Source organism: Branchiostoma lanceolatum, chromosome 19, assembly GCF_035083965.1.
Source record: "Branchiostoma lanceolatum isolate klBraLanc5 chromosome 19, klBraLanc5.hap2, whole genome shotgun sequence".
Lineage (NCBI taxonomy): Eukaryota > Metazoa > Chordata > Leptocardii > Amphioxiformes > Branchiostomatidae > Branchiostoma > Branchiostoma lanceolatum.
The window spans coordinates 5,895,801-5,917,198 of NC_089740.1; the positions used below are offsets into that span (position 1 = coordinate 5,895,801).

General features: G+C 42.8%; 5 protein-coding genes across 5 annotated transcripts; 4 read left to right on the plus strand and 1 right to left on the minus strand.

Annotated features, from left to right (window-relative positions):
• Window positions 1–2,414: 2,414 nt before the first annotated feature.
• LOC136425665 (microfibril-associated glycoprotein 4-like) lies at window positions 2,415–4,744 on the plus strand. The gene is made up of 4 exons (XM_066414594.1): window positions 2,415–2,624; window positions 3,032–3,127; window positions 3,296–3,385; window positions 3,767–4,744. Exons 1-4 carry the CDS (start codon window positions 2,501–2,503, stop codon window positions 4,621–4,623), a joined length of 1,167 nt encoding a protein of 388 aa, XP_066270691.1. The 5' UTR covers window positions 2,415–2,500; the 3' UTR covers window positions 4,624–4,744.
• A 656-nt stretch (window positions 4,745–5,400) lies between these two features.
• Window positions 5,401–7,530, plus strand: LOC136425901 (microfibril-associated glycoprotein 4-like). Its single transcript, XM_066414827.1, has 4 exons — window positions 5,401–5,458; window positions 5,942–6,037; window positions 6,227–6,325; window positions 6,686–7,530. The coding sequence occupies exons 1-4, from the start codon at window positions 5,401–5,403 to the stop codon at window positions 7,528–7,530; spliced, it is 1,098 nt and encodes a 365-aa protein (XP_066270924.1).
• A 285-nt stretch (window positions 7,531–7,815) lies between these two features.
• Window positions 7,816–9,694, plus strand: LOC136425902 (angiopoietin-related protein 1-like). Its single transcript, XM_066414829.1, has 4 exons — window positions 7,816–7,843; window positions 8,482–8,577; window positions 8,770–8,859; window positions 9,201–9,694. The coding sequence occupies exons 1-4, from the start codon at window positions 7,816–7,818 to the stop codon at window positions 9,692–9,694; spliced, it is 708 nt and encodes a 235-aa protein (XP_066270926.1).
• A 1,865-nt stretch (window positions 9,695–11,559) lies between these two features.
• Window positions 11,560–12,632, plus strand: LOC136425903 (angiopoietin-2-like). The gene is made up of 3 exons (XM_066414830.1): window positions 11,560–11,587; window positions 11,785–11,883; window positions 12,271–12,632. The coding sequence occupies exons 1-3, from the start codon at window positions 11,560–11,562 to the stop codon at window positions 12,630–12,632; spliced, it is 489 nt and encodes a 162-aa protein (XP_066270927.1).
• A 1,652-nt stretch (window positions 12,633–14,284) lies between these two features.
• Window positions 14,285–19,961, minus strand: LOC136425264 (tripartite motif-containing protein 3-like). The gene is made up of 3 exons (XM_066414089.1): window positions 18,110–19,961; window positions 16,895–17,699; window positions 14,285–16,379 (listed from the first exon to the last, which is right to left on the minus strand). The coding sequence occupies exons 1-3, from the start codon at window positions 18,936–18,938 to the stop codon at window positions 16,100–16,102; spliced, it is 1,914 nt and encodes a 637-aa protein (XP_066270186.1). The 5' UTR covers window positions 18,939–19,961; the 3' UTR covers window positions 14,285–16,099.
• Between the last annotated feature and the right edge of the window lie 1,437 nt (window positions 19,962–21,398).

The window sequence follows — 21,398 nt, forward strand, 5'->3', positions numbered from 1 at the left end:
GTCAAGATTAGAGATTGTTGAGATACCAAGAGAAATTACCACTAACGTTTGAACGTGGTATTTGTTACAGGGCTGTTTGGAATCAATGAGTTTGTCGACATCAGTACGGCCAGCCAATGGGACGCAACCTTCAAGGAGGTCCTGTCCTTCTCCATCTTCATCAGCACCTGCAGCATCCTCCGGGTGCTCAACTTCTCCAGGGGTGTCGCTACCGTCTACGCTCTGCCTCGTGTACGTTGAAATTTTCAATCCGAAATGATAACGTTTTAGTCCTTTCTGTAGTACCAATAATTTGTAAAGCAAAAATAAGTAGTTGTATTTTTTCTGTTTACACTAGCTGATATACGGGGAAGCCTTTGGGTTTGCGGTGTACATGCTGGTTGTTATAGTGGCATACGGCTTCAGCGGGATCCTGATATTCGGCAAAAACATGGAGATCTTCTCCGGCTTTAAGAAGACGTCCTACGTGCTGTTTGAGATGAGCCTGGGGAGGCCTTTCGTCGGCGTCTTTGCGGACGACATGAAGGCAGTGGATCGTGTCATGGGACCTCTGTATTATTCTACATTCGTCATACTCTTCGTCTTTTACCTGGTAAGACAAAAATCTGTTTATTTCATTCTGCCTTTTTGCTTCAGCTTCAACAACCTTTTCTTAAATAGTATTATGTAGACTAAATGCGCCTGTTTATATTTCCTACAGATGAATCTGGGAGTCGGGATGCTCTGTAACTGGATGAGCTACTGTGAGACGTCTGACGACATCGGCGTGGACACGGCGATGGGAGATTACTTCTGGAACTCCTTCAGGAGTCTTCTGGGCATGCGTCACAAGTCCCAAGACTCTGACGGTAATATCACAGTTACCATTGTCTTCCAGTCTTTCTTAGCTCTGCTAGATTATATCTTTTCTAACCACGAAGTTATTCTCCCAAATGACAACGTTTAACTGCATGTATAGATAGCATGTAGTTGTCTGTGTGATACTGTAGTAGGTTTATAGCTATCACATATCCACACAATTAATAATTTAAAGAATCTTTGCCGTAGCCTTTTACCCAAACATTGTGTTTTGCATTAAATACGGAAAAGTTACATTAAAAAAAACGGGACATTTTGTCGTTTCTGAAGATGAAGCACCTCTTCCGGACCACTTTGTGGATGAGACCCTCCAGCGAACGGATACGGTACTGCAGGAAGTGGACAGGTTGACTGACCTGATGTACAAGTTTGAGTGCAAGAAGCGTCAACTGACTCACGTTCAACCATGCACTTCGCAAAATCTCGTGTAAACTCTGAGTTTGAACAAGTTGGTTAGCTTGACGCACCACAAATGGACACAAGCTCGACATATGATACGACAAATAGTAAATGAACCTGTTTTATGAGCCAATAGACTAGGATGATATTACTATCCTGTTTAATTATAGATTGCAGATATAATCATAGTGTGACCAGTTGATAATGTAAATATTGTAATTATCCTTACGACCTAGGCTAACTCATGTTTGGTACGAAAGTTTGTCGTAACCTGTTTTGCCAATGGCTTACAAAATAGGATCAAATGTGTAGTGTTTTATATTAAGGTATTTTGCTTGAATATTTCTATTATTTCTAATTTCAGGGGTGAACATGTTGTGATTGGTGTAAATATTACAATTGTCCTTACAGTCCAGGCTTAACTATGTTTGATACCAAATCTTAATCTTGTCTCATGAGCCAATAGCTTGAAGACTAGGATCAAATGTGTAAAATTTAAAATTAAGGCCATTTGCATAAATATTCTGTTCAATTGTAGGTGTGATTATGTTGTGAACTTAAAACGCTGTGGGCGATTTCACTTACTGTGGGGGTGTCGAGAATACTGTTTTACCCTTCCGTTTAGATTTGACTTAAAGTTTGTATCGAAATGATTAATTCTATTTTGTCATGTATCCACAATAGATTTGGTTAAGTTTAAGATGGTAAACATTTGTGGAAGAAGAAAACATGATATTTTCTGAAAAATCGCTAACTTGGCATTCTAAGGTTAATTAGATATCACGAAAAACACATCACAATTGGGTATTGTTTGATGACTATTTATACACCAGCCGCATGAGAACTTCACCGTCTGGTGCGAATATGACGTCAGCTCGGATGATTGACAGATCGTGCGGACGACTTTAACAAGTTCTTGTATTAAAGACGAGTCTGCCAATTAATGGCAATTAACTGCAAGCATGCATAAAAAAGGAACAGGAAAATAAACTATTAGTAAAGGGGAGAAAATCTTCTAAGTCAACGACTAATATGAATCAAGTATTCACCCTATAAGTTGGTGAATACATGTACATAGTTAATTACGTTCCTCCCTCAAAACATATTGGAACAACCCTGCCATTCATACATCTCTAGTTTGTTAACGTGTAACGACATATTCTTCAAATGGTGGCTGTTTATATGCTGGTCGCCTGAGAACCTTTCTGCACGTCACACCTTGACAGGACCCCAGTTCTATAAGATGTGGTTCCTCCATGTGTTTGTGGTGCTCACAGTTCTGCAGTGGTCTGTTGTGACAGGAGAAGGTCATACAGACCAGTTCACCCTGTCCCTGTGCAGGGTGTGGGCGGAGTGTGTCAGGACAGGTGAGTAACAGTAACATTACGAAGCACAAAGGTGTGCGAAGTTTGCACCATATGGAACAAATAGATGTCTATATTGCTTATCGATACATTGAAATCAGTTCATTTCATGAACTTATAGAAAAGACGCCGGTTGAAAACATCGGTAACATAGTCCAGACCATATGGAAAAACGTTTCTTGTTGTTTTAACGTATTTTTTTTAATTCAAGTATAGTAGCTGAGTGCGGCGCATGTTAACCTTTAGTCCAAGTAGTATTTTCGTGTGTTTCAGTTTGAATTGAGTGAGAAATATCTTATGAATCTGTTCAAGGTTGTTGTGATATCATAGACTATCGACTGGGTGATGTCTTCATTGCACTGTAATTAGTGTGTAGTAGTAACTAATGATGTTTTCATTCTACGTTCCAGCCGCTGTTGACAACGTGGCGCACGCTGACCTCGGAACTCCTCATGCGATCTGTGGTGACTTTGCTGAAATGTTAGAGAAACACGGCGTGGACTGTGGTAAGTATAGACATCTCCTTTATTAGTAGATGTAAGTAGATGCGCATAAATGACTTACAACTGCCTTGTCACAATTCAGCCCCAACGAACAGGACTATCTTACTCTTAAATCGAAATACAAGAAGACACGTGAAACAAAACAAAATGAATGACGTTTTTGTCCCTCAGAAACGATGCAGGATCCAGAAGAAAAGACATCTGACGTTGAACTGATCCCTGTCTCGCTGGAGCCACACCAGGACAACGTGGAACAACAAGGTGAGTCGGTAATGCTGCCTATTCTCTGGTGTTGTTTCCCCGTTAGACCCAGACCACGAATCAATGCGATGTACGTATACGTTATTCAATTTTAAGAGTATAGTTAAATTGTCTGTATCAATCGGTTTCGAGTATCTAAGTCTTTTGGAACCATTTGCTATATTTTGTAAAAGTAGCAGGGCAACGATTTTGTATAGCTGTATGTGTATTACATATACATATCAACACAACATGTGTATTTTTAGTTCTCCTCATGGCCACGATGCTGCTAGATTGTGATGCTATCCAGCACTGACTGTTGTTGGTTAAAGGAATACAACAAATTTGGGAACCAGTACCTTTATATATGATACATGACAGAGATTCTATGTGACATTGTAGAACCACTCCCTCCAGCAGAAGACGAGAAGGGTGAAGACGATGGAGATCTCGACTACAAGCCACACCTCTCAGGCAACTTGAACAGCCCAGCCAACAGCAAGAAGCTGGGGCGAACCAACTACTTCGACGACTGTTCTGAGATCCACACAGCATACGCCACCTTGATTGGCCACGTCCCTAGTGGGGTGCACTCTATCAAACCTGTTAATGTTAATGACCCGATCTCTGTATACTGTGATCAGACCACAGATGGGGGAGGGTGGACGGTCATACAGAGGAGGTTTGACGGGTCACTCGAGTTTTACCGTTGGTTAGAAGCTTATAGATATGGATTTGGGGACTCTAGTGGGGAGTACTGGTTAGGGTTAGACAAAATTCACCGTCTCACTTCCCATAATGCGTACGAGTTGTACATCGAGCTTGAAGACTGGGACGGGAATGTGAAGTTCGCTAGATACTCCAGCTTCTCAGTCGGTCCCGGCAGTTATTACACCCTAGGTATCGGGGGGTACAGTGGGACGGCCGGGGATGGGTTCGGGTTGGATCAGCCGACTACATCAGCCTATTACCTGAACGGTGCAAAGTTCAGCACCCGTTATTTCGACCAAGACATGAACTCACTTTCAATGGCAGATTATCACGGCGGTGGTTGGTGGTATGGCAGGGGTCGGACCCTCAGTAGCCTGAACGGTCCGTACTTCCGAGACACCGATCTGCACAGCGCCAACAATGGTTATGGCGTTCTGTGGCATCGGTTCACAAATGGCTGGTACTATTCTCTTAAAAAAACCAAAATGATGGTTCGTCCCACTGACTTCAGTACCAGAATGATCGATAGGAAATTAACAAGACAGTGAAACCATAGTGTGTCATGCCCGTAAATGCTTTAGCATCATTTTTCAAATTTGGCATGGCATTTTCATGGGCTGAATCGTATAGCGTTTGTTGATAAACCATAAAGATAAAGTTGTAAAGTTGCTCCTTGCGTATCTTTTGGTTGTCATTGAACCGTTCTTGTATGCCATTTTCCTCAGAGATAGTAATTGTTCCTTGTTATGTGTAAAACGACTTGCAACCTTCTAGCTGGAGTCATCCAAACGGCCTGTGGCATAGTTACATATGATTTAAGTCTACACGTTATAAGGCGTCCAGAAATTACGATTCTAGGTGGCTGTATGGACAGAGTTTTCTTAAATAACTTTCTATATACCTGCCAACTGTGAACTTCACCACGTACACGTACACAATCGTCATGTACGTTGCTCAAGATATTGACAGGTCGGACAGACGACCCTAACAGATTAAATGATTAACTCATTCATATCAGTTTGTTACAATCATATATCAAAATATTTTTCAGGACACTTTCTTGAAAGGCAGAAAGACACAGTTACAAACATGGAGAAATTCAAAGCCCCAAGATAATACTTGCAGATAGGTCAAGATAAGCTAGTGGAAGTGCACACAACAGTTGTTCTCACCCACCCCCTCACCCAAACACACTTCACGGTGTGTTTACCTATGACGTTGTACTGTTTGGTGACTATTTATACGCTGGTCACCTGCGTAGTTCATAGTCTTGCGCGGGCCTCTCTGCACGTCACACCTTGACGAGACGCCAGGCTTATTACAAGATGTGGTTCCTCCATGTGTTTGTGGTGCTCACAGTTCTGCAGTGGTCTGTTGTGACAGGTGAAGGTCGTACAGACTAGTTCTCCCTGTCCCTGTGCAGGGTGTGGGAGGAGTGTGTCAGGACAGGTGAGGAACTTTGCGATTTCAAATGTTGTGCGAAATCTGTACGTACCATATGGTACAGGGCATTTTCCATATTGCTCATTGATACATTAAAATCTGTTCGTTTTATGGATTTGGAGAAGAGATACCAGACGAAGGCATACAGAAAGCATTGTCAAGACCGTATAGAAATGCTTCTCTCTTTGTTTAAATGTACATTACATTTTTAAACAAGTCCAAGCAAGTATGGCATGTTTATCTTTAGCACGAGTAGGATTTTTGGGGTGTTTGTATGTGAATTGGTATTAGGACACGTGGAAAATGAGAACTACCTTTTGAATCAGTCCGAAGTTTCTTCAATTTATCAACTATGTGAAGTCACCTCCATTGTTGGTTAGTGTTCAGTAAGAACTGAAGTAGAATGAATGCTATTGATTCCAGTCGCTGTTGATGACTTGGTGCACGCTAATCTTGGCACTCCTCAGGCGATCTGTGGCGACTTCATGGAAATGTTAGAGAAGCACGGCGTGGACTGTGGTAAGTATAGACATCCCATTTGTTCGCAGATACAGTTGACTTACAACTGCCTTTTTACAATTGAGCACCAACGAACAGGACTAAAAAAGACATTTAGCCCTACACATTCTTATTCCAACCCGAAATATAAGAAGATATGGGATATAAAGTAAAATAATCTTTTTAATTTGTGCCGTTTTTGTCCTCCAGAAAACCTTCAGGATCCGGAAGACAAGACATCTGACGTTGAATGGACCCCTGACTCACTGGAGCCGCACGTACACCAGTACAATGTAGAACCCAAACAAGGTGAGTCGATAGACACGGTACTGTTGCCTTGGTGCCGTTGTTTCCCCATTTTAGACATAGATCTAGACCCTTTGCTATGTATGCGTCATTAGAAATGGACCATATAGTCCAGTGATCTCAACTCGATCTTAAACAATGAAGCCATTTTTAACCAATTTCATTAATTAAAGTAGAATGGCAACGTTGTTGTAAAGCTGTACATATGTATTTCCAATTAACTCCTATAGCCGCTGCGCTTCTAGATTATGTGATTCTCTCCAACATTGACTGCTGTCGGTTAAGAGGAGACGCCACGTAACATAATTCCGCAACTAGCACTTTGTGTTTGATAAGCTACAAACATTCTATATCATTTTGCAGAATCTCTGCCACCAGCTGAAGAAGAGGAGGGTGAAGACGAAGGAGATCTCGACTACAAGCCACATCTCCCAGACAACTTTAACAACCCAACTAACAACAAGAAGCTGGGGAGAACCAACTACTTCGACGACTGTTCTGACATCCACACAGCTTACGACACACTGCTTGGGCACGTTTCTAGTGGGGTACACTCTATCAAACCTGTTAATGTTAATAACCCGGTATCTGTATACTGTGATCAGACCACAGATGGGGGAGGGTGGACGGTCATACAGAGGAGGTTTGACGGGTCACTCGAGTTTTTCCGCTACTTGAGTGCTTACCGTAATGGGTTTGGGGACTCTAGTGGGGAGTACTGGTTAGGGTTAGACAATATCCACCGTCTTACCACCCAGAACGCGTACGAGTTGTACATTGAGCTTGAAGACTGGGACGGGAATGTGAAGTTCGCTAAATACTCGACCTTCTCAGTCGGTCCGGGTTATGATTACACCCTGAGTATCGGAGGGTACAGTGGGACGGCCGGGGATGGGTTCCTTACAGATCTGCCGATTTCACATTCACTAAACCTCAACGGTGGAAAGTTCAGTACCCGTAATTGCGACCAAGACTCCACGAGCTCATTTTCATATGCAGAGTATTACGGCGGTGGCTGGTGGTACAAGGCTAATGCCTATAGTAACCTGAACGGTCCGTATTTCCGAGATACCGACGGGCACAGCGGCAACAATGGCAGCGGCGTTCGGTGGCTATTATTCTCTGAAAAAGACCAAAATGATGGTTCGTCCCACCGACTTCAGTACCAGAATGGTCAACAGGACATTGACAAGGCAGTGAAACCATAGCGTTTCATGCGCTTAAATGCTTTAGCATCATTTTGCAAATTTGGCATAAAATCGAATAGCGATTACCAATTAACAAGAAGAATAAAGTTGCAAAGTTGCTCCATGCATATCTTTTGGTTGTCATTGAATCATTCTTGTATGCCATATTTTTCAGAGTGGATAGTAATTGTTCCTTGTTATGTGTGTCGTAAAGTGTAAAACGACTTGGAGCTATCTAGCTGGAGTCATCCAAATAGTAAATCGCCTGTGGATTAGGATGATTGAACGTTCACCCTGTCCCTGTGCATGGTGTGGGAGGAGTGTATCAGGACTGGTGAGTAACGTTGCGATGTTCTATCTCTTGCAACGTTTGTACCATATGGAACAAGCGCTTTTCCACATTGCTCGTCAGAAATACGACCAACCGGTATGGTCGATGAACAGTATAGTTCCCGATGTCAGCCCTGAAATGAAGGCTAAAAGATGTGAAGGGAGTTATATTTAACTTCTTCTGTACTTGCAAATATAGAATAGCGTTACTATGTTGTGCGAAGTCTCTACCATATTGAACAAGCAATTTTACATATTGTTCATCGATACTTGAAAATCAAATCATTGCATGGATTTGTACAAGAGCTGCCAGTTGAAGACAGTAAAGACATTCCAAACCGTAAACAAAGACTTTTTGTTTTGTTTTCAAACATTTTCCTTTTAAATTCAAAACAAGTATGGTACCTGAATGTGGCGCATGTCGTACATGTATGTAATCTGTAGAAGAATAAGTAGGATTTTTGTGTGTATTTGTGTGCGTATTGGTATCATGAGAGTGTACTGTCTTCTGAATCCGTACAAGTTTGTTATGATATTCTTGATTATAGGCTGCACATGAAATATCGTGTGGAGCCACCTCCACCCGTGTACAGTTGGTTAATATACAGTAGGGTCTAAAAAAGTTCCGATTCTACGTTCCAGCCGCTGTTGACAATCAGGCATACGCTGATCTCGGAACTCCTCAGGCGATCTGTGGCGACTTTGTAGACATGTTGGAGAAGCACAACGTGGACTGTGGTGAGTGGATACATCTTCTTTATTTACTAACAAAATAGTTTAACACAACTGCATTATTACTACCACCGTTTAGGATTGCAATGACATTCAATTTTATAGCTTTTTTCATTTGGAAACAAAATATACGAAGGAATGGGAAACAAAGCAAAATGAATGAAAGAGACTTACATGTATGTGTCTATTTGTCAATAGAAACTTTACAGATCTCTGAAGAAAAGACAACTGACGTTGGACGGACCTTAGTCTCATCGGAGCCAAATCAGAGCGAGGGTCCAAAACAAGGTGAGTCCCTACGGTTGAAAGATGGACGTAGCACACATACTACAAATCCTGTTGCTATACAGTTATGGGTTCCTTTGTACAGAGCTGCAGAATCAATTCCTACTTAAGCACGCTGAGGCCGATCGAATTGACAAAGCACTCAAAGTATTTCATTGACAAAAAAACGAATCTTTTTAAGCTTTGTGTGTTTTGTTGTATTTTTGCTCATGCTTGTACGTTTTAAATGATATTCCCATTACAAAGTCAAGTGTAAACATATCCAGTTTAGGACGCAGCGACGCTGCCATAGAGAGGGGGGCTTTACAGAACAAAATTCATCACTATTGTGTGCCTTGCTACAGAACCTCTACCGTCATCTAGCAACGAATCGGACGCAAACAACGCAGGCGTCGGCTACAATCAACACGATCCAGGCAACTCTAACAACCGAGCCAATACCAAGAAGCTGGGACGAACCAATTACTTGGACGACTGTTCTGACATCCACACAGCATATGCCACCTTGATTGGCCACGTTCCTAGTGGAGTACACTCTATCAAACCTACTAATGCTGATGACCCGATCTCTGTATACTGTGATCAGACCACAGATGGGGGAGGGTGGACAGTCATACAGAGGAGATTTGACGGGTCACTAGAGTTTTTCCGCAACTTGCATGCTTACCGTAAAGGGTTTGGGGACTCTAGTGGGGAGTACTGGTTAGGGTTAGATAACATTCACTATATCACGGACCAGAACGCGTACGAGTTGTACATTGAACTTGAAGACTGGGACGGGAATGTGAAGTTCGCGAAATACTCTAGCTTCTCAGTCGGTCCGGGTGATTATATGTAGTACACCCTGAGTATCGGGGGTTACAGTGGGACGGCCGGGGATGGGTTTGGGTTGGAGTCGTCTAATTCTAACATCAACGGCGCGAAGTTCAGCACCCGTTCATTCGATCAGGACACGGACTCAATTAGAGATTGGGCAGAGTTTTATGGCGGTGGGTGGTGGTACAGGTATACTAGCTATAGTAACCTGAACGGTCCATATTTCCGAGATACCGACGGGCACAGCAGTGGGAATGGTCATGGCCTTCTTTGGAATCCGTTCAGGTACGGTTATTATTCTATGAAAAAGACAAAAATGATGATTCGTCCTACCGACTTTAGCACACGGGAGGCAAACAGGAAAGTTAACAAGTAAATTTATTAAACCTATGGAATGCACTGCCTTTCAAGGCATCGTATATGAACTTGCTATATGATAGCTTCATCAGAAGCAAACTTTGGTCCCCTCTCACCAAAGAAAAAATAAAGTAGCTTCTTGAAACTTTGGATTCTCACTTTACTGGAACATGCTTTATATATTGATGTTTTTGAAAAGTTACGTTATGACGACACAGCCTTTTGTGTCTATTTCAACAATCGTTACCATATATAGCTTCTATTGAGAAAACAGTTTTAGTGAGATCATGATGCTTGATCATGCACCTGATAGGACATCTTGTTGTGTTTGCAACGAGACTATGACAGTATATAACAAGTTTTTTTTCCAACTACCGCAAAGAAGAGGACGCTATGGTGTTACTTATCACCCTGGAAGAATAAGAAAAGTCTTCAGAAAGTTAACCATAACGTTCCCACTTGTGTTTTGTGAACGGAATATCTTAAGATGATTATCTAATTGTATACGCCTGTCAGCTGGGAGCTTTACCACCTGATCCAAGTATGACCCCTGTGTTCTTCCTGATATTGACAGGGCAGACTGACGACCCTAACAAATTAGATGATAGGGTCATTCACGTGCACATTAAGGTATGTTACATTTTTCTACCGAAAAATGCTTGCAGACTAAGGATATTTTCTCAGAAAGCTGAAAGGCACAGTTAGAAACATGGAGAAAGTCAAAGTCCCTAGATAATACATGTAGATCAGTCCCAAAAAGCTGGAAGTTCGCATGTTGGTCCCACCCAACCCTCTCACGGCGTGTTTACCTATATGATCATGACGCACGATTTACTGTTTGGTGACTATTTATATGCTAGTCACCTGCGTAGTTCATAGTCTAGCGCGAGTCTCTCTGTACGCTGTACCTTGACGAGACGCCAGGCTTACAAGATGCGGTTCCTCCGTGTGTTTGTGGTGCTCACAGTTCTGCAGTGGTCTGTTGTGACAGGAGAAGGTCGTACAGACCAGTTCACCCTGTCCCTGTGCAGGGTGTGGGAGGAGTGTGTCAGGACAGGTGAGGAACGTTACAAGTTAAAAGGTTGTATGAAGTCTGTACCACATGGAACAGAACAGTTCCCATATTGCTCATTGAAACATAAAAACATGTTTATTTTATGGATTTGGAGAAGAGATACCAGTCGAAAAAATAGAAAGCATTGTACAGACCGTATGGAAGTACTTTTTGTATAAGTGTACCTTTTTTTTTTAAGTCAGAGCAAATATGGCATGTTTACCTTTAGCACGAGTAGGATTTTTTGGGGTGTTTGTATGTGAATTGATATTAGGACCCGTAGAAAATGAGAACTGCCTTTTGAATCCGTCCGAAGCTATTTCAATTTATCAACTATGTGGCGCCACCTCCATTGTTGGTTGGCGTACAGTAAAAACTGAAGAAGGATGAAAATGCTCTTGATTCTAGCCGCTGTTGACAACATGGCGCCAGCTGATCTCGGCACTCCTCAAGGGATCTGTGGTGAATTTGTGGAAATGTTAGAGAAACACGGCGTGGACTGTGGTGAGCATAGGCATCTTCTTTTTTTTTCGCAGATACAATTGGCTAACAACTGCCTTTTTACAATTCAGCTCTAACGGGACACGACAATGAGGACATTTAGCTTACCTTCCTACTCTCTACCCAAAATCTAAGAAGAAAGGGAAAACAGTACAAGGGAAAATTGATAAAATAATCTTTGTGGCGTTTTCGTCCTCCAGAAAACCTGCAGGATCCGGTAGACAAGACATCTGACGTTGAACGTACCCCGGACTCACTGGATTCGCACATGCACAAGTACAATGTAGAACCCAAACAAGGTGAGCCGGTATTGTTACCTATTTCCCGGTGTTTCCCCCTTTGACTTAGGCCACCGATATCGATATCATGTACACGTGATTAGAAACGGACCATATAGTTCAATGGCCTATATTCGCTTTCGAACGCTTAATGAATTCTTTTTTCAACCGTTTGCTATATTTCATTAAATCAAAACGGTAACGAGTTCTCGTAGAGCTGTGTATCTTAACTTACCATGTCATACCAGTATGTATTGTTAACTCCTCACAATCGCGCTGCTGCTAGATTATGTGTTTCTCTCCAGGACTGACTAATGTCGGTTAAGAAGAGACACCACATAACAGACATAGCACTGAACCATTACCACTGTGCCTAATAAGTGACAAACATTCTATATCATATTGCAGAATCTCTTCCACCAGCAAAAGACGAGGAGGAGGATGAAGCCGACGGAGATCTCAGCTACAAGCAACATCTCCCAGACAACTTCAACAACCCAGCTAACAGCAAGAAGCTGGGGAGAACGAACTACTTCGACGACTGTTCTGAGATCCACACAGCTTACGCCACCTTGATTGGCCAAGTCTCTAGTGGGGTGCACTCTATCAAATCTGTTAATGTTGATAACCCGGTATCTGTATACTGTGATCAGGCCACAGATGGGGGAGGGTGGACGGTCATACAGAGGAGGTTTGACGGGTCCCTCGAGTTTTTCCGTTGGATCCGTGCTTACCAAGAAGGGTTTGGGGATTCTAGTGGGGAGTACTAGTTATGGTTAGACAATATCCACCCTCTCACAGCCCAGAACTCTTACGAGATGTACATTGAACTTGAAGACTGGGACGGGAATGTGAAGTTCGCTAGATACTCTACCTTCTCAGTCGGCCCGGGTGATGATTACACCCTGACCATTGGGAGGTACAGTGGGACGGCCGGGGATGGGTTCGGGGTTTCCGGTAACGGCAAAGTTCAGCGCCCGTTCATACGACCAAGACACGGACTGGGTTCATTTTTGGGCAGAACATTATGGTGGTGGCTGGTGGTACAAGGATGCTAGCTATAGTAACCTGAACGGTCCATATTTCCGCGACACCGACGGGCACAGCGGCGACAATGGCAGTGGCGCTCTGTGGTATCAGTTCAAAAATGACTCCTCCTATTCTCTGAAAAAGACCAAAATGATGGTTCGTCCCAGTGACTTCAGTACTAGAAGGGTACACATGAAACTCGGCTAACAGTAAGCATACGAAGTAGCCTGCCTCTTAGTGCTTTTAAATAAAGCCATCGGCAGAAGTTGCCATGGCTACACATGAAGCAGATCATATTTCCCCACTCTCACCAAAGAAACATACAAGTTGCTTCTCGCAAATCTAGATTCTTAGAAGTTCTCTCTCTTCCAGAACATGGTTCAGATGTCACAAGATTTAGAGTTACGTTATGGCGAGTTTATTTGTCTCTATTCTTACAATCGCCACCATATCTTAAGAGAAAATAGATTACCACTTCTATTGGTAAATTCAAAGGAAAGATATGACCTAATATCCCATTATATTTTGGCGTAATGTCTTAAACATTATAATTCGTAATTGGTTTTACATGGTCATAGTTTCGAGTTCAAGGTCAAATAAGTCTCAAAACGTCAAACCCCTATGCGAGTCTTTTGCGATTTCCCCAATCCCGAAAAGACGGAAATTTGGCAATTTGGCGGTCTCCATTGTCACTTTTCTCGATACGGCCGGGAGCGGTACTGCAGGTTAGGCTCTGATAGGGTATATCGTTCCGAGTTGTAAAATGTGAAAATATAGACGAAATTCGGCATGAAGTCAGGGAAAACTTTCCCAAATAGTTCCAGACATCTTTATATACATATAGAATATTCTTTGATACATCTGTTATATAAAAAGGATCGATTTGTAGGCGCCGCGCGAGGAGCCCATGTAACACATGTCCGCAAGTCGTAGCGCCACCTACATTCATGTATACGTTACATCCTGCACGTAGCGAGTAGGTTGATGATATATGTGAACATAATCAGTTTTCTTTTAACAACTTTGTCCTTTTACTCAACTATTCATCCGCTTATATGTGGTAAAGGACTGTCAGAGAAGCTCGGCCGTGTCCCGGAAAACAGTACGATCTTCACCCCAACATCTGCTTAGAGACCTTTTCCGATATTTTCCAAGCAGAGGTTTCGGTCAAAAGAACTAAGAGTGGTCGCGATTTTTGGAGAGAAACGTCAAAAATCGCGGCTACTCCTAGTTCTTTTGACCGACACCTCTGCTTGTAAAATACTTATCTGATTTCCTATGAGAACTCTGGCCTTTTACTTGACTGTTCATCCTCATATACGATAGGTTTCACAGATCTCTGAGGATAACCCTATAACATCATGGACAGAAAAAGTGACCACAAAGAATGAACTTTACTTCCAAACTTTATTCCAGCTCGCATGATAGCTCATATGTGTCGGTAGAAGTCATTGTAGAAGAAATGCAGCTTTCAATCCAATACTGCTCGAGCTATGATCACAGTTCGCTTGAAGTGACAAAGAGTTTTTCTTTTATTCCTTGACAAAGACCGGATAGCCATAGTCAAGAAATGGGTGTTTTAGGTGTTGGATCGAAAGTTGAATTTCTTCTACAAGTTATTCAAACTCGCATATTTCAATACAGGGTGTGTCGTCAGAAATAATAAAAAGCAAAAACCATGGTATCTTAGAATACTGTTACATGGCAGAAAATATTCTCGTCATAGTCATTCTACATTTTTATTGAGATTTGTCTCTAAAATGGAACACTAGAGTGAAGCAACAAACCGGAAAATTGGCCTAATTCAAAATTACCACTAGAAAGCAGCGACAAATTTCAAAGTCTGAAATCATTGTAACATACAAATTTGGTTCAAATGTTTCGTCTTTGGTATGCATTGTTTTGTATACCTCTACCCCATTGCATGGTTCTCTACTTTTTCGTGATGATAATTGATAGCTATTCCCAATATGTCTGTAAAGAAACAATATACACAAGATCTCTCTATATATATAATTGCAAAATTGCAACTATCAAAGATTTGATTGAAACACAAAGGACATACATCACATTAAATCAAGTAGAAGACATGTTATACCAATTCTTGTTCTAGCTAAAGGAGCACCGTGTTTTTCGTATTCCACACAAGCTAGATGTCCACAACATACGAACTAATTTGACAACTAGTTTAAAACCCATTACGTTTTCTAAAATGTAATAGTTCCAGGATATTGAGAGCATATCTCATATTCATAAAAATAAGCCAAGCTAGCAGACAAAGAAATACAAACCGGCAGAAATACCATAAAAACATGTGGTAAAATTGCACGGGCAATATGAAAAAAGTTCTGTATCTATTCCATCTACTCACATATGACCAGCAAGTTTTATGTTTTCTTTTACATATTAAGAAACATCATATTTCATACCACACCGGACTTCCAATTCTATTCTGATTCCTTACAATGGAATATTCCCTTCTCCCAATATTCGGTGTCTCTAGAAACCATATAACAAGCTAGTGTGACAACGTGAAATGACTACCTGAAATGTCTGACCGTTTCCAAAATCAGTTGCTTGAGTAACTACTAACTAGTATTTGGCATTTCTTATTACCTGGAATTCTTACCTTCATCAGCTATCTAAATATTAATTTTCAAGGTCTTCTTTGATAACTATAATTTCAAACAGCACCTATGTACAAACAGAACAATTCTGCACACTTTCTAATGGAAGTCAACTTTGTCCGCTGATTTGTTGCATTTCTTTTTCTTGCTGCGAATACAAAATAGACTCCTTGACAATTACGGCGGCCATTTTGAATTTCCCGGGGTCAGCTCGGGGTCATGCACCAAAGTGAGGCTCGAGTTGGGGTCTCATTATTCTAACCCATAGGTATGCCATCTTTGGTGGTACATTCTTCCCCTATTAGGTGAAATACAGGTGACGAGTTCAGTAGGTCTTTGAGTACTGTAAATCTAGACATACTCGCAGTGGTTTTATATTCGCGATTTTCGCTGTGAACTCTCACTGCAAACTCATCACAACGCGAAGATACTCTCTGCCTTTCACTGCGCATGCGCTACTACTGTTGTCTCAACCTCGAACTTAAAACATAGCGAAAACCTTTCCCCCCTACCCATCCCCTTGCGCAAAATTAACTCAATATCAACAGTAAGATGCAGAGTCCTAAAGAAATAAAACATATCTATGGCGAGATGATAAACAGACACTGATGCACAGAGTCTAGGACGACGATTCGACCGTCGCTTAGCAACGCGACCTCTTCTGGTCGGTCCAGCCCGTCCGCTCTCGTTCCCAGCACCCTGAGGAACTTGCCGCTGGAGTTGAACATCTGCACCCGGCCGTTGTCCCGGTCCGCCACGATGACGTTCCCGCGGCGGTCCACACAGATGCCCCGCGGGGAGTAACACTGGCCCTCCTTCTCGCCCCAACCGCTCAGCGTTCTCTGGAGCTTACCGTCGGGTCTAAGGAACAACACAAACAAGTTGATTTATCCATGTATCTATTTATTTACTTTTCTATTTCAATTAAGGGTTAATGACCCGCCCCGAGGTGTATATGGTGTCATAAGGCCTAGCCATTTGCTATAACCACCGAATGAAATCACCGAGTGAGCAACCCTTATGAGACCATATACACCGAGGAATTGGCGGGTCATTAACGCCATTATCATATAGCCTATCCAAACTGACCCGTATAAGAGTAACAAATCCCTGTATGACGCATAGATCCTTTAAAAAATGTTGATACTATACATGTTATCATAACTACATTCGTCAAGTTTCTGAGAAATGCATTTGAAATTTGTGGCACTTTGATGACGTAATTAGGTCATAAACGATATGAAATGGGGACTTTTGATTAGTCGACGACTTATTTGAAAAGACATCGGCAAAGTATGTACTATATGTCCTGTATATCACATAAAGTGTCACAATTACCTTCCCCACTATCTGCTTGGAGATGACGTGTGCCTTACCTGTAGACCTTGACGCAGTGTTCCCGCCTGTCGGACACCAGGATGTCGCCCTGTGGGCTGACGGCCACCCCGCCCAGGAACGCCGGACCAGAGAACGCCTTCTGCGCCTGGCCGTCCGACGTGAAGATCCGAATCCCGCTCTCCGACCCAACCACCATGTTCCCATCCAACGGACTAATCGTGACCCGACTGGACTTGACGTTTCGCGCGAATGACGTCACGAAGGCGCCATCTTCCTGAAACACGTCGACTCCCGGTTTCCTCTGGTAGGTGACGTAGAGGTTCCCCTCGGGGCTGACTGCGAGCCAGACCGGCGCATGCTCCGTGTTCCTCCCAAGCCACGTCTTGCTGAGCGTCGGCATGACGCGCACGAACTCGCCGTCGCTGTTCAGCACCTGGATTCGCTTGTTCTCGGTGTCGGCGACGAAGATGACGTCATCTTCGGAGACGGCGAGTCCGCACGGGTGGTTGAACTGTTGTTGTTTCGTGCCGGCTCTTCCGATCATGACGGACCTGTCCGATGTGCGACACTGCTCTTCCCTGTGCTCTGCTAACACCGTTTCGTCAGAGTTTTCAGCCACACCGTTCTTTTCACCATTGTTGTTGCCGTTTATAGTGACCCCGTTTTTCGCTCTGTTTTCGTTAGCGTCCACCGGTCCGTCATCTCTACTGTCCGTACTGTCCGAACTGACCCGACGGATGACCGGTAGATCCTCGACTCGGCCGATTCTAAACGCCTCGTCCTCAGGAATACCCTTGGACGTGAACTTCAAGCCAAGGTCAAAGGCGTCAAGGTCAATCTCAGCTGCAGAGATAAAAATAAGATTAGAAGTGTACTTCGTAACAGTCACCGCGGTATCCTCATATCAAAAGCAAGTTGTATACAGGTTCTAGCTATCCCTCTGTGTTTTGACCACTAGTTGTAGGGCCCCTGGGTACAGGCCCTGCCAGCAGGGGAATATTTGCCCCAGTTCGTCAACTCACAGGTGTTAGGTGCCGCATGTTAGAGAGTCTTATCATGCAATATAGCGGATTCATAAACTTAAAACCGACCGTGGACAAGACTCTATGACCGTTCTCGAGAAAGTCAAGTACATTAGTTCAGACTATTTTCAAGTAACGTTAATTACTTTAAACGTGTACTACTTCAAACTACTTTAAAGTTATAAGTACTTTAAACTACTTTAAACTACTTAACTTTACTACATTTCCTACCTGTGACGTGTATAAGCCTCTGGCTCAGATGTATCATGTCTGACTTCGCCCCTGACAGTCTTAAGTAATTGTCCTCCTTACAAGACGTCTCGGCTTTTTCTACCGCGTGAAGTAAGTGTGCGACCGTCTCTATCGTCTCCGATCTCTTCTCTTGAAGGAGGCGACTTTTTTCGTTGTACGTCGCTTCGACGTCTGCTCCTAGACGCTCGCGTCGTGCAACGATCCTGTCAATCAAGACCTGAGCTTCTTTCTCGATTTCCTTAACGAGTTTGTCTCTTCTAGCGCGAAGAGTCCTATCAGAAGCGTCTAACTTGTTCAGGGTCGCCCCACCTTTTGAAACGCCAACAAGACATGACGATATCACTGTTTGCACTTCTCCTTGCTTCCGCTTGATGGCGTCGCTGAGTAGGCGCACCTGGTGACCCTTGTGTGGGTTGGGGTCTTGGACGCAGTCCTCGCAGATAGCCTTGTCGCAGTTCTCGCAGAAGATCCGCGCGTTTTCCACGGGGTGTTCGCAGCTGCCTTCTCGGATCGCCGGCGGCGAGTCTGGCGCGGCCGGCCTACTTTCTAGCGCTCTCCTGACGTCATGTACCCACAGGCTGTTTTCAAGGTCATCGACACCCCCGGCTGGAAGAGCCACAGCTTTCTTACACCTCGGGCACGAGAATGTCCCGTCTTCTCCAGCCTTCTCTCGCAAACAGTCCTCGCAAAACAGGTGAAGGCATACCGACGCCTTCAGTTCTTTCTCCTTTGATCCTCCGCAAATGCCACACGACAAAATCCCTCCGAGAAGTGATATTTCCTGCTTGCCCGGGTCCATCGTCGCCATTACGGCACACGAGACAACAAATCACCCAAAGACACAATAACACACCGCTGACAACCGGACGACTCTATTGGCGGCGTTACAAAATCCACAGGGGCGTCTTGCTCGGCTGCTCTCACCTGTAACTGTTGTGCCTGGATAAGATCAGGACTGACCACACCGTGCGCCAGTACCTTGGGGCTGAATGAACAGATACAAGTCGTCTTGTCAGGCTTCCTAACAGAACAATAGACTATCCTTGAACCAGGGCCACGAGGACACATAAAAGTCACTGGATCAAAAGGGGGAGGGGGGGAGAAGGTTTAGAAGAGATATCACGTTACGATCGCGAGCTGGACGTTTTAGTCACACACATGCTGAGTCCTGTTGTAGACTAGGTGAAGACCAATGTTTCCGTAGTACGATGTTCCGTGATCCGAGACTATAGACTGGGAAGAAAAACAGAGAGGTGGCCTATACTTGTGTACACAACACCCCTTCACATCATGGGAAAATCCTTCAGCAGCAAGTCGTGTGTGGAAGTTATTATTGGCCGACAAGTTTTCAACGCGACGATTAGAGGGCGTGTTAGGGGGTTTAGGAATCTACGTACTAAATGTCATTAAAGGTCATTCGTATGAAAATGCAACAAGTTAGACTTGGACGTTCTTTATAAGATTTCTCATAGTCTTGTTAAGTTAATATGAGGGAAAAGAAAGCCTCAAGACCCTTGATATAGACTTGCTATAACTCTTAGATCCGCAAGAATCATTCCTCAGAACCCTTGTCTTAGCCTCCACTTGCCACGAAGTGAGCGCACTCATGCGAAGTGAACAAAGAGCTGAAAAAGTTGTTACCACACTGGTTTTACAAAGGGGGCGGGGTTGTAGACGAGTCCATTATACTCAAGGGAAGTTATGCCACCATTGCCAATATGAACCAACACCATACCATTGATAGATAATTCGTTATGTTCTTGATGACTATTATGCTTAAATAACGTTTGTTTTCATATTTCTTCTGTTTTAATTCCAAGGAAGTTAAGTTGAATCCCCTATCTACGAATGGTAGGTCCCTGCTTACGTGTGTTCTTGCATGCCTGACTTAACGCAATTATATACTGTAACCCCGTAACATTTACGTCAATACTCACTTAACAAGGGAAACACACAATGTACAAACTACAGCGAAGGGTACAACAACAATCCCTAGCTGTCCTTCAGACGTATGTAGAAATTAGCGCTATTCATTTGAATCAAAACTTTGCCTTGTTCGTGTTTAATTGTCTGGATATAAGTTGACATTTTGAACTAAGGCCACAGCAAGTAAAATTTATGGATGATATCCTCCGTAGACTCGAAAACTAATGAGATAGGGCGAAAAAAAAAACAAGGCGGGCCAAAAAAAAAGATTCCTTTATTTTCAAATTTTGAGATCATAATTCTTGTTAAACAAGAATTGAGGCGACAAAATATGTTATCATGACCAACAGGTCTTTTTTTGTCCTGTATTCATTCATATATAATAATAGAACATCCTTGATTCAACAGTAAACATGTCCGACTAGTATACATCTCAATAGACTAACTACAACAAATGCAGAAAAGAGCTTGTTGTACCATCATCTGAAGAAACTACACTGGGTATTCTATTCAACACCTTAGACTGTCAACATTAAACTGTCCTTGAATATGTGCATACAGCTCAATTAAGTAGAACAAATGCAGAAAACAGCTTTTCATACCATCATGGGCATTCATATTTTTGTTTACGACATATTTGCTAATTTTCGGCATGTTGACCACCGTCGGAGGGCGATGAAATTTCTTGTTTTTTATTTCTAAATTAGGCGAAAATTAATGAGCGCGTTGATGTCATCCATAAAAATACTTGCTGTGGCCTAAGCGAAGGTTGACTCTTTCGGGCGTAAAAAACGGTAAAGGTTAATAGATAGGTTACAGCTTAAACACAAAGCCGGCAAAATGTCACAGACGTACAAGATGACATTGTTAACAGAACTGAGACGTAAGTTGTATTATTCTAGATGAACGATAGCCCTGGCCGTATCAGTCAAACGCACAAGAGGTTGTTGTTGTCAAAGTTGACCCGGCATTTTGTACACGTTGGAAATTGTCAGACGATAATTTGGGGCTGCTTAGATGTGCCACATATGCACGAAAAAAAAGATTTCCCTGGGTGTCATTGTGAATGAGAAACAAAGACACGTTAGTTTTGCATTTTGTAGATTTTATACTTTATTTTGTCATACATGTTGCTTTATCATTACATGATGGTATATTTTTGTAGTTAACAAAGATTACCCCCCTCCCCCTTAAATGTCAATGTATATGCACAAAAGAAACACAATGTTGACAGGCGAAAAGAAAACTAGACTCTTAAAATCACAGAGCCCACGCTCTTGTTTTTTTTTGACAAGATGTCAAACCCAACCATTCTAGATTTAGACAAAAGTTTAACTACAGT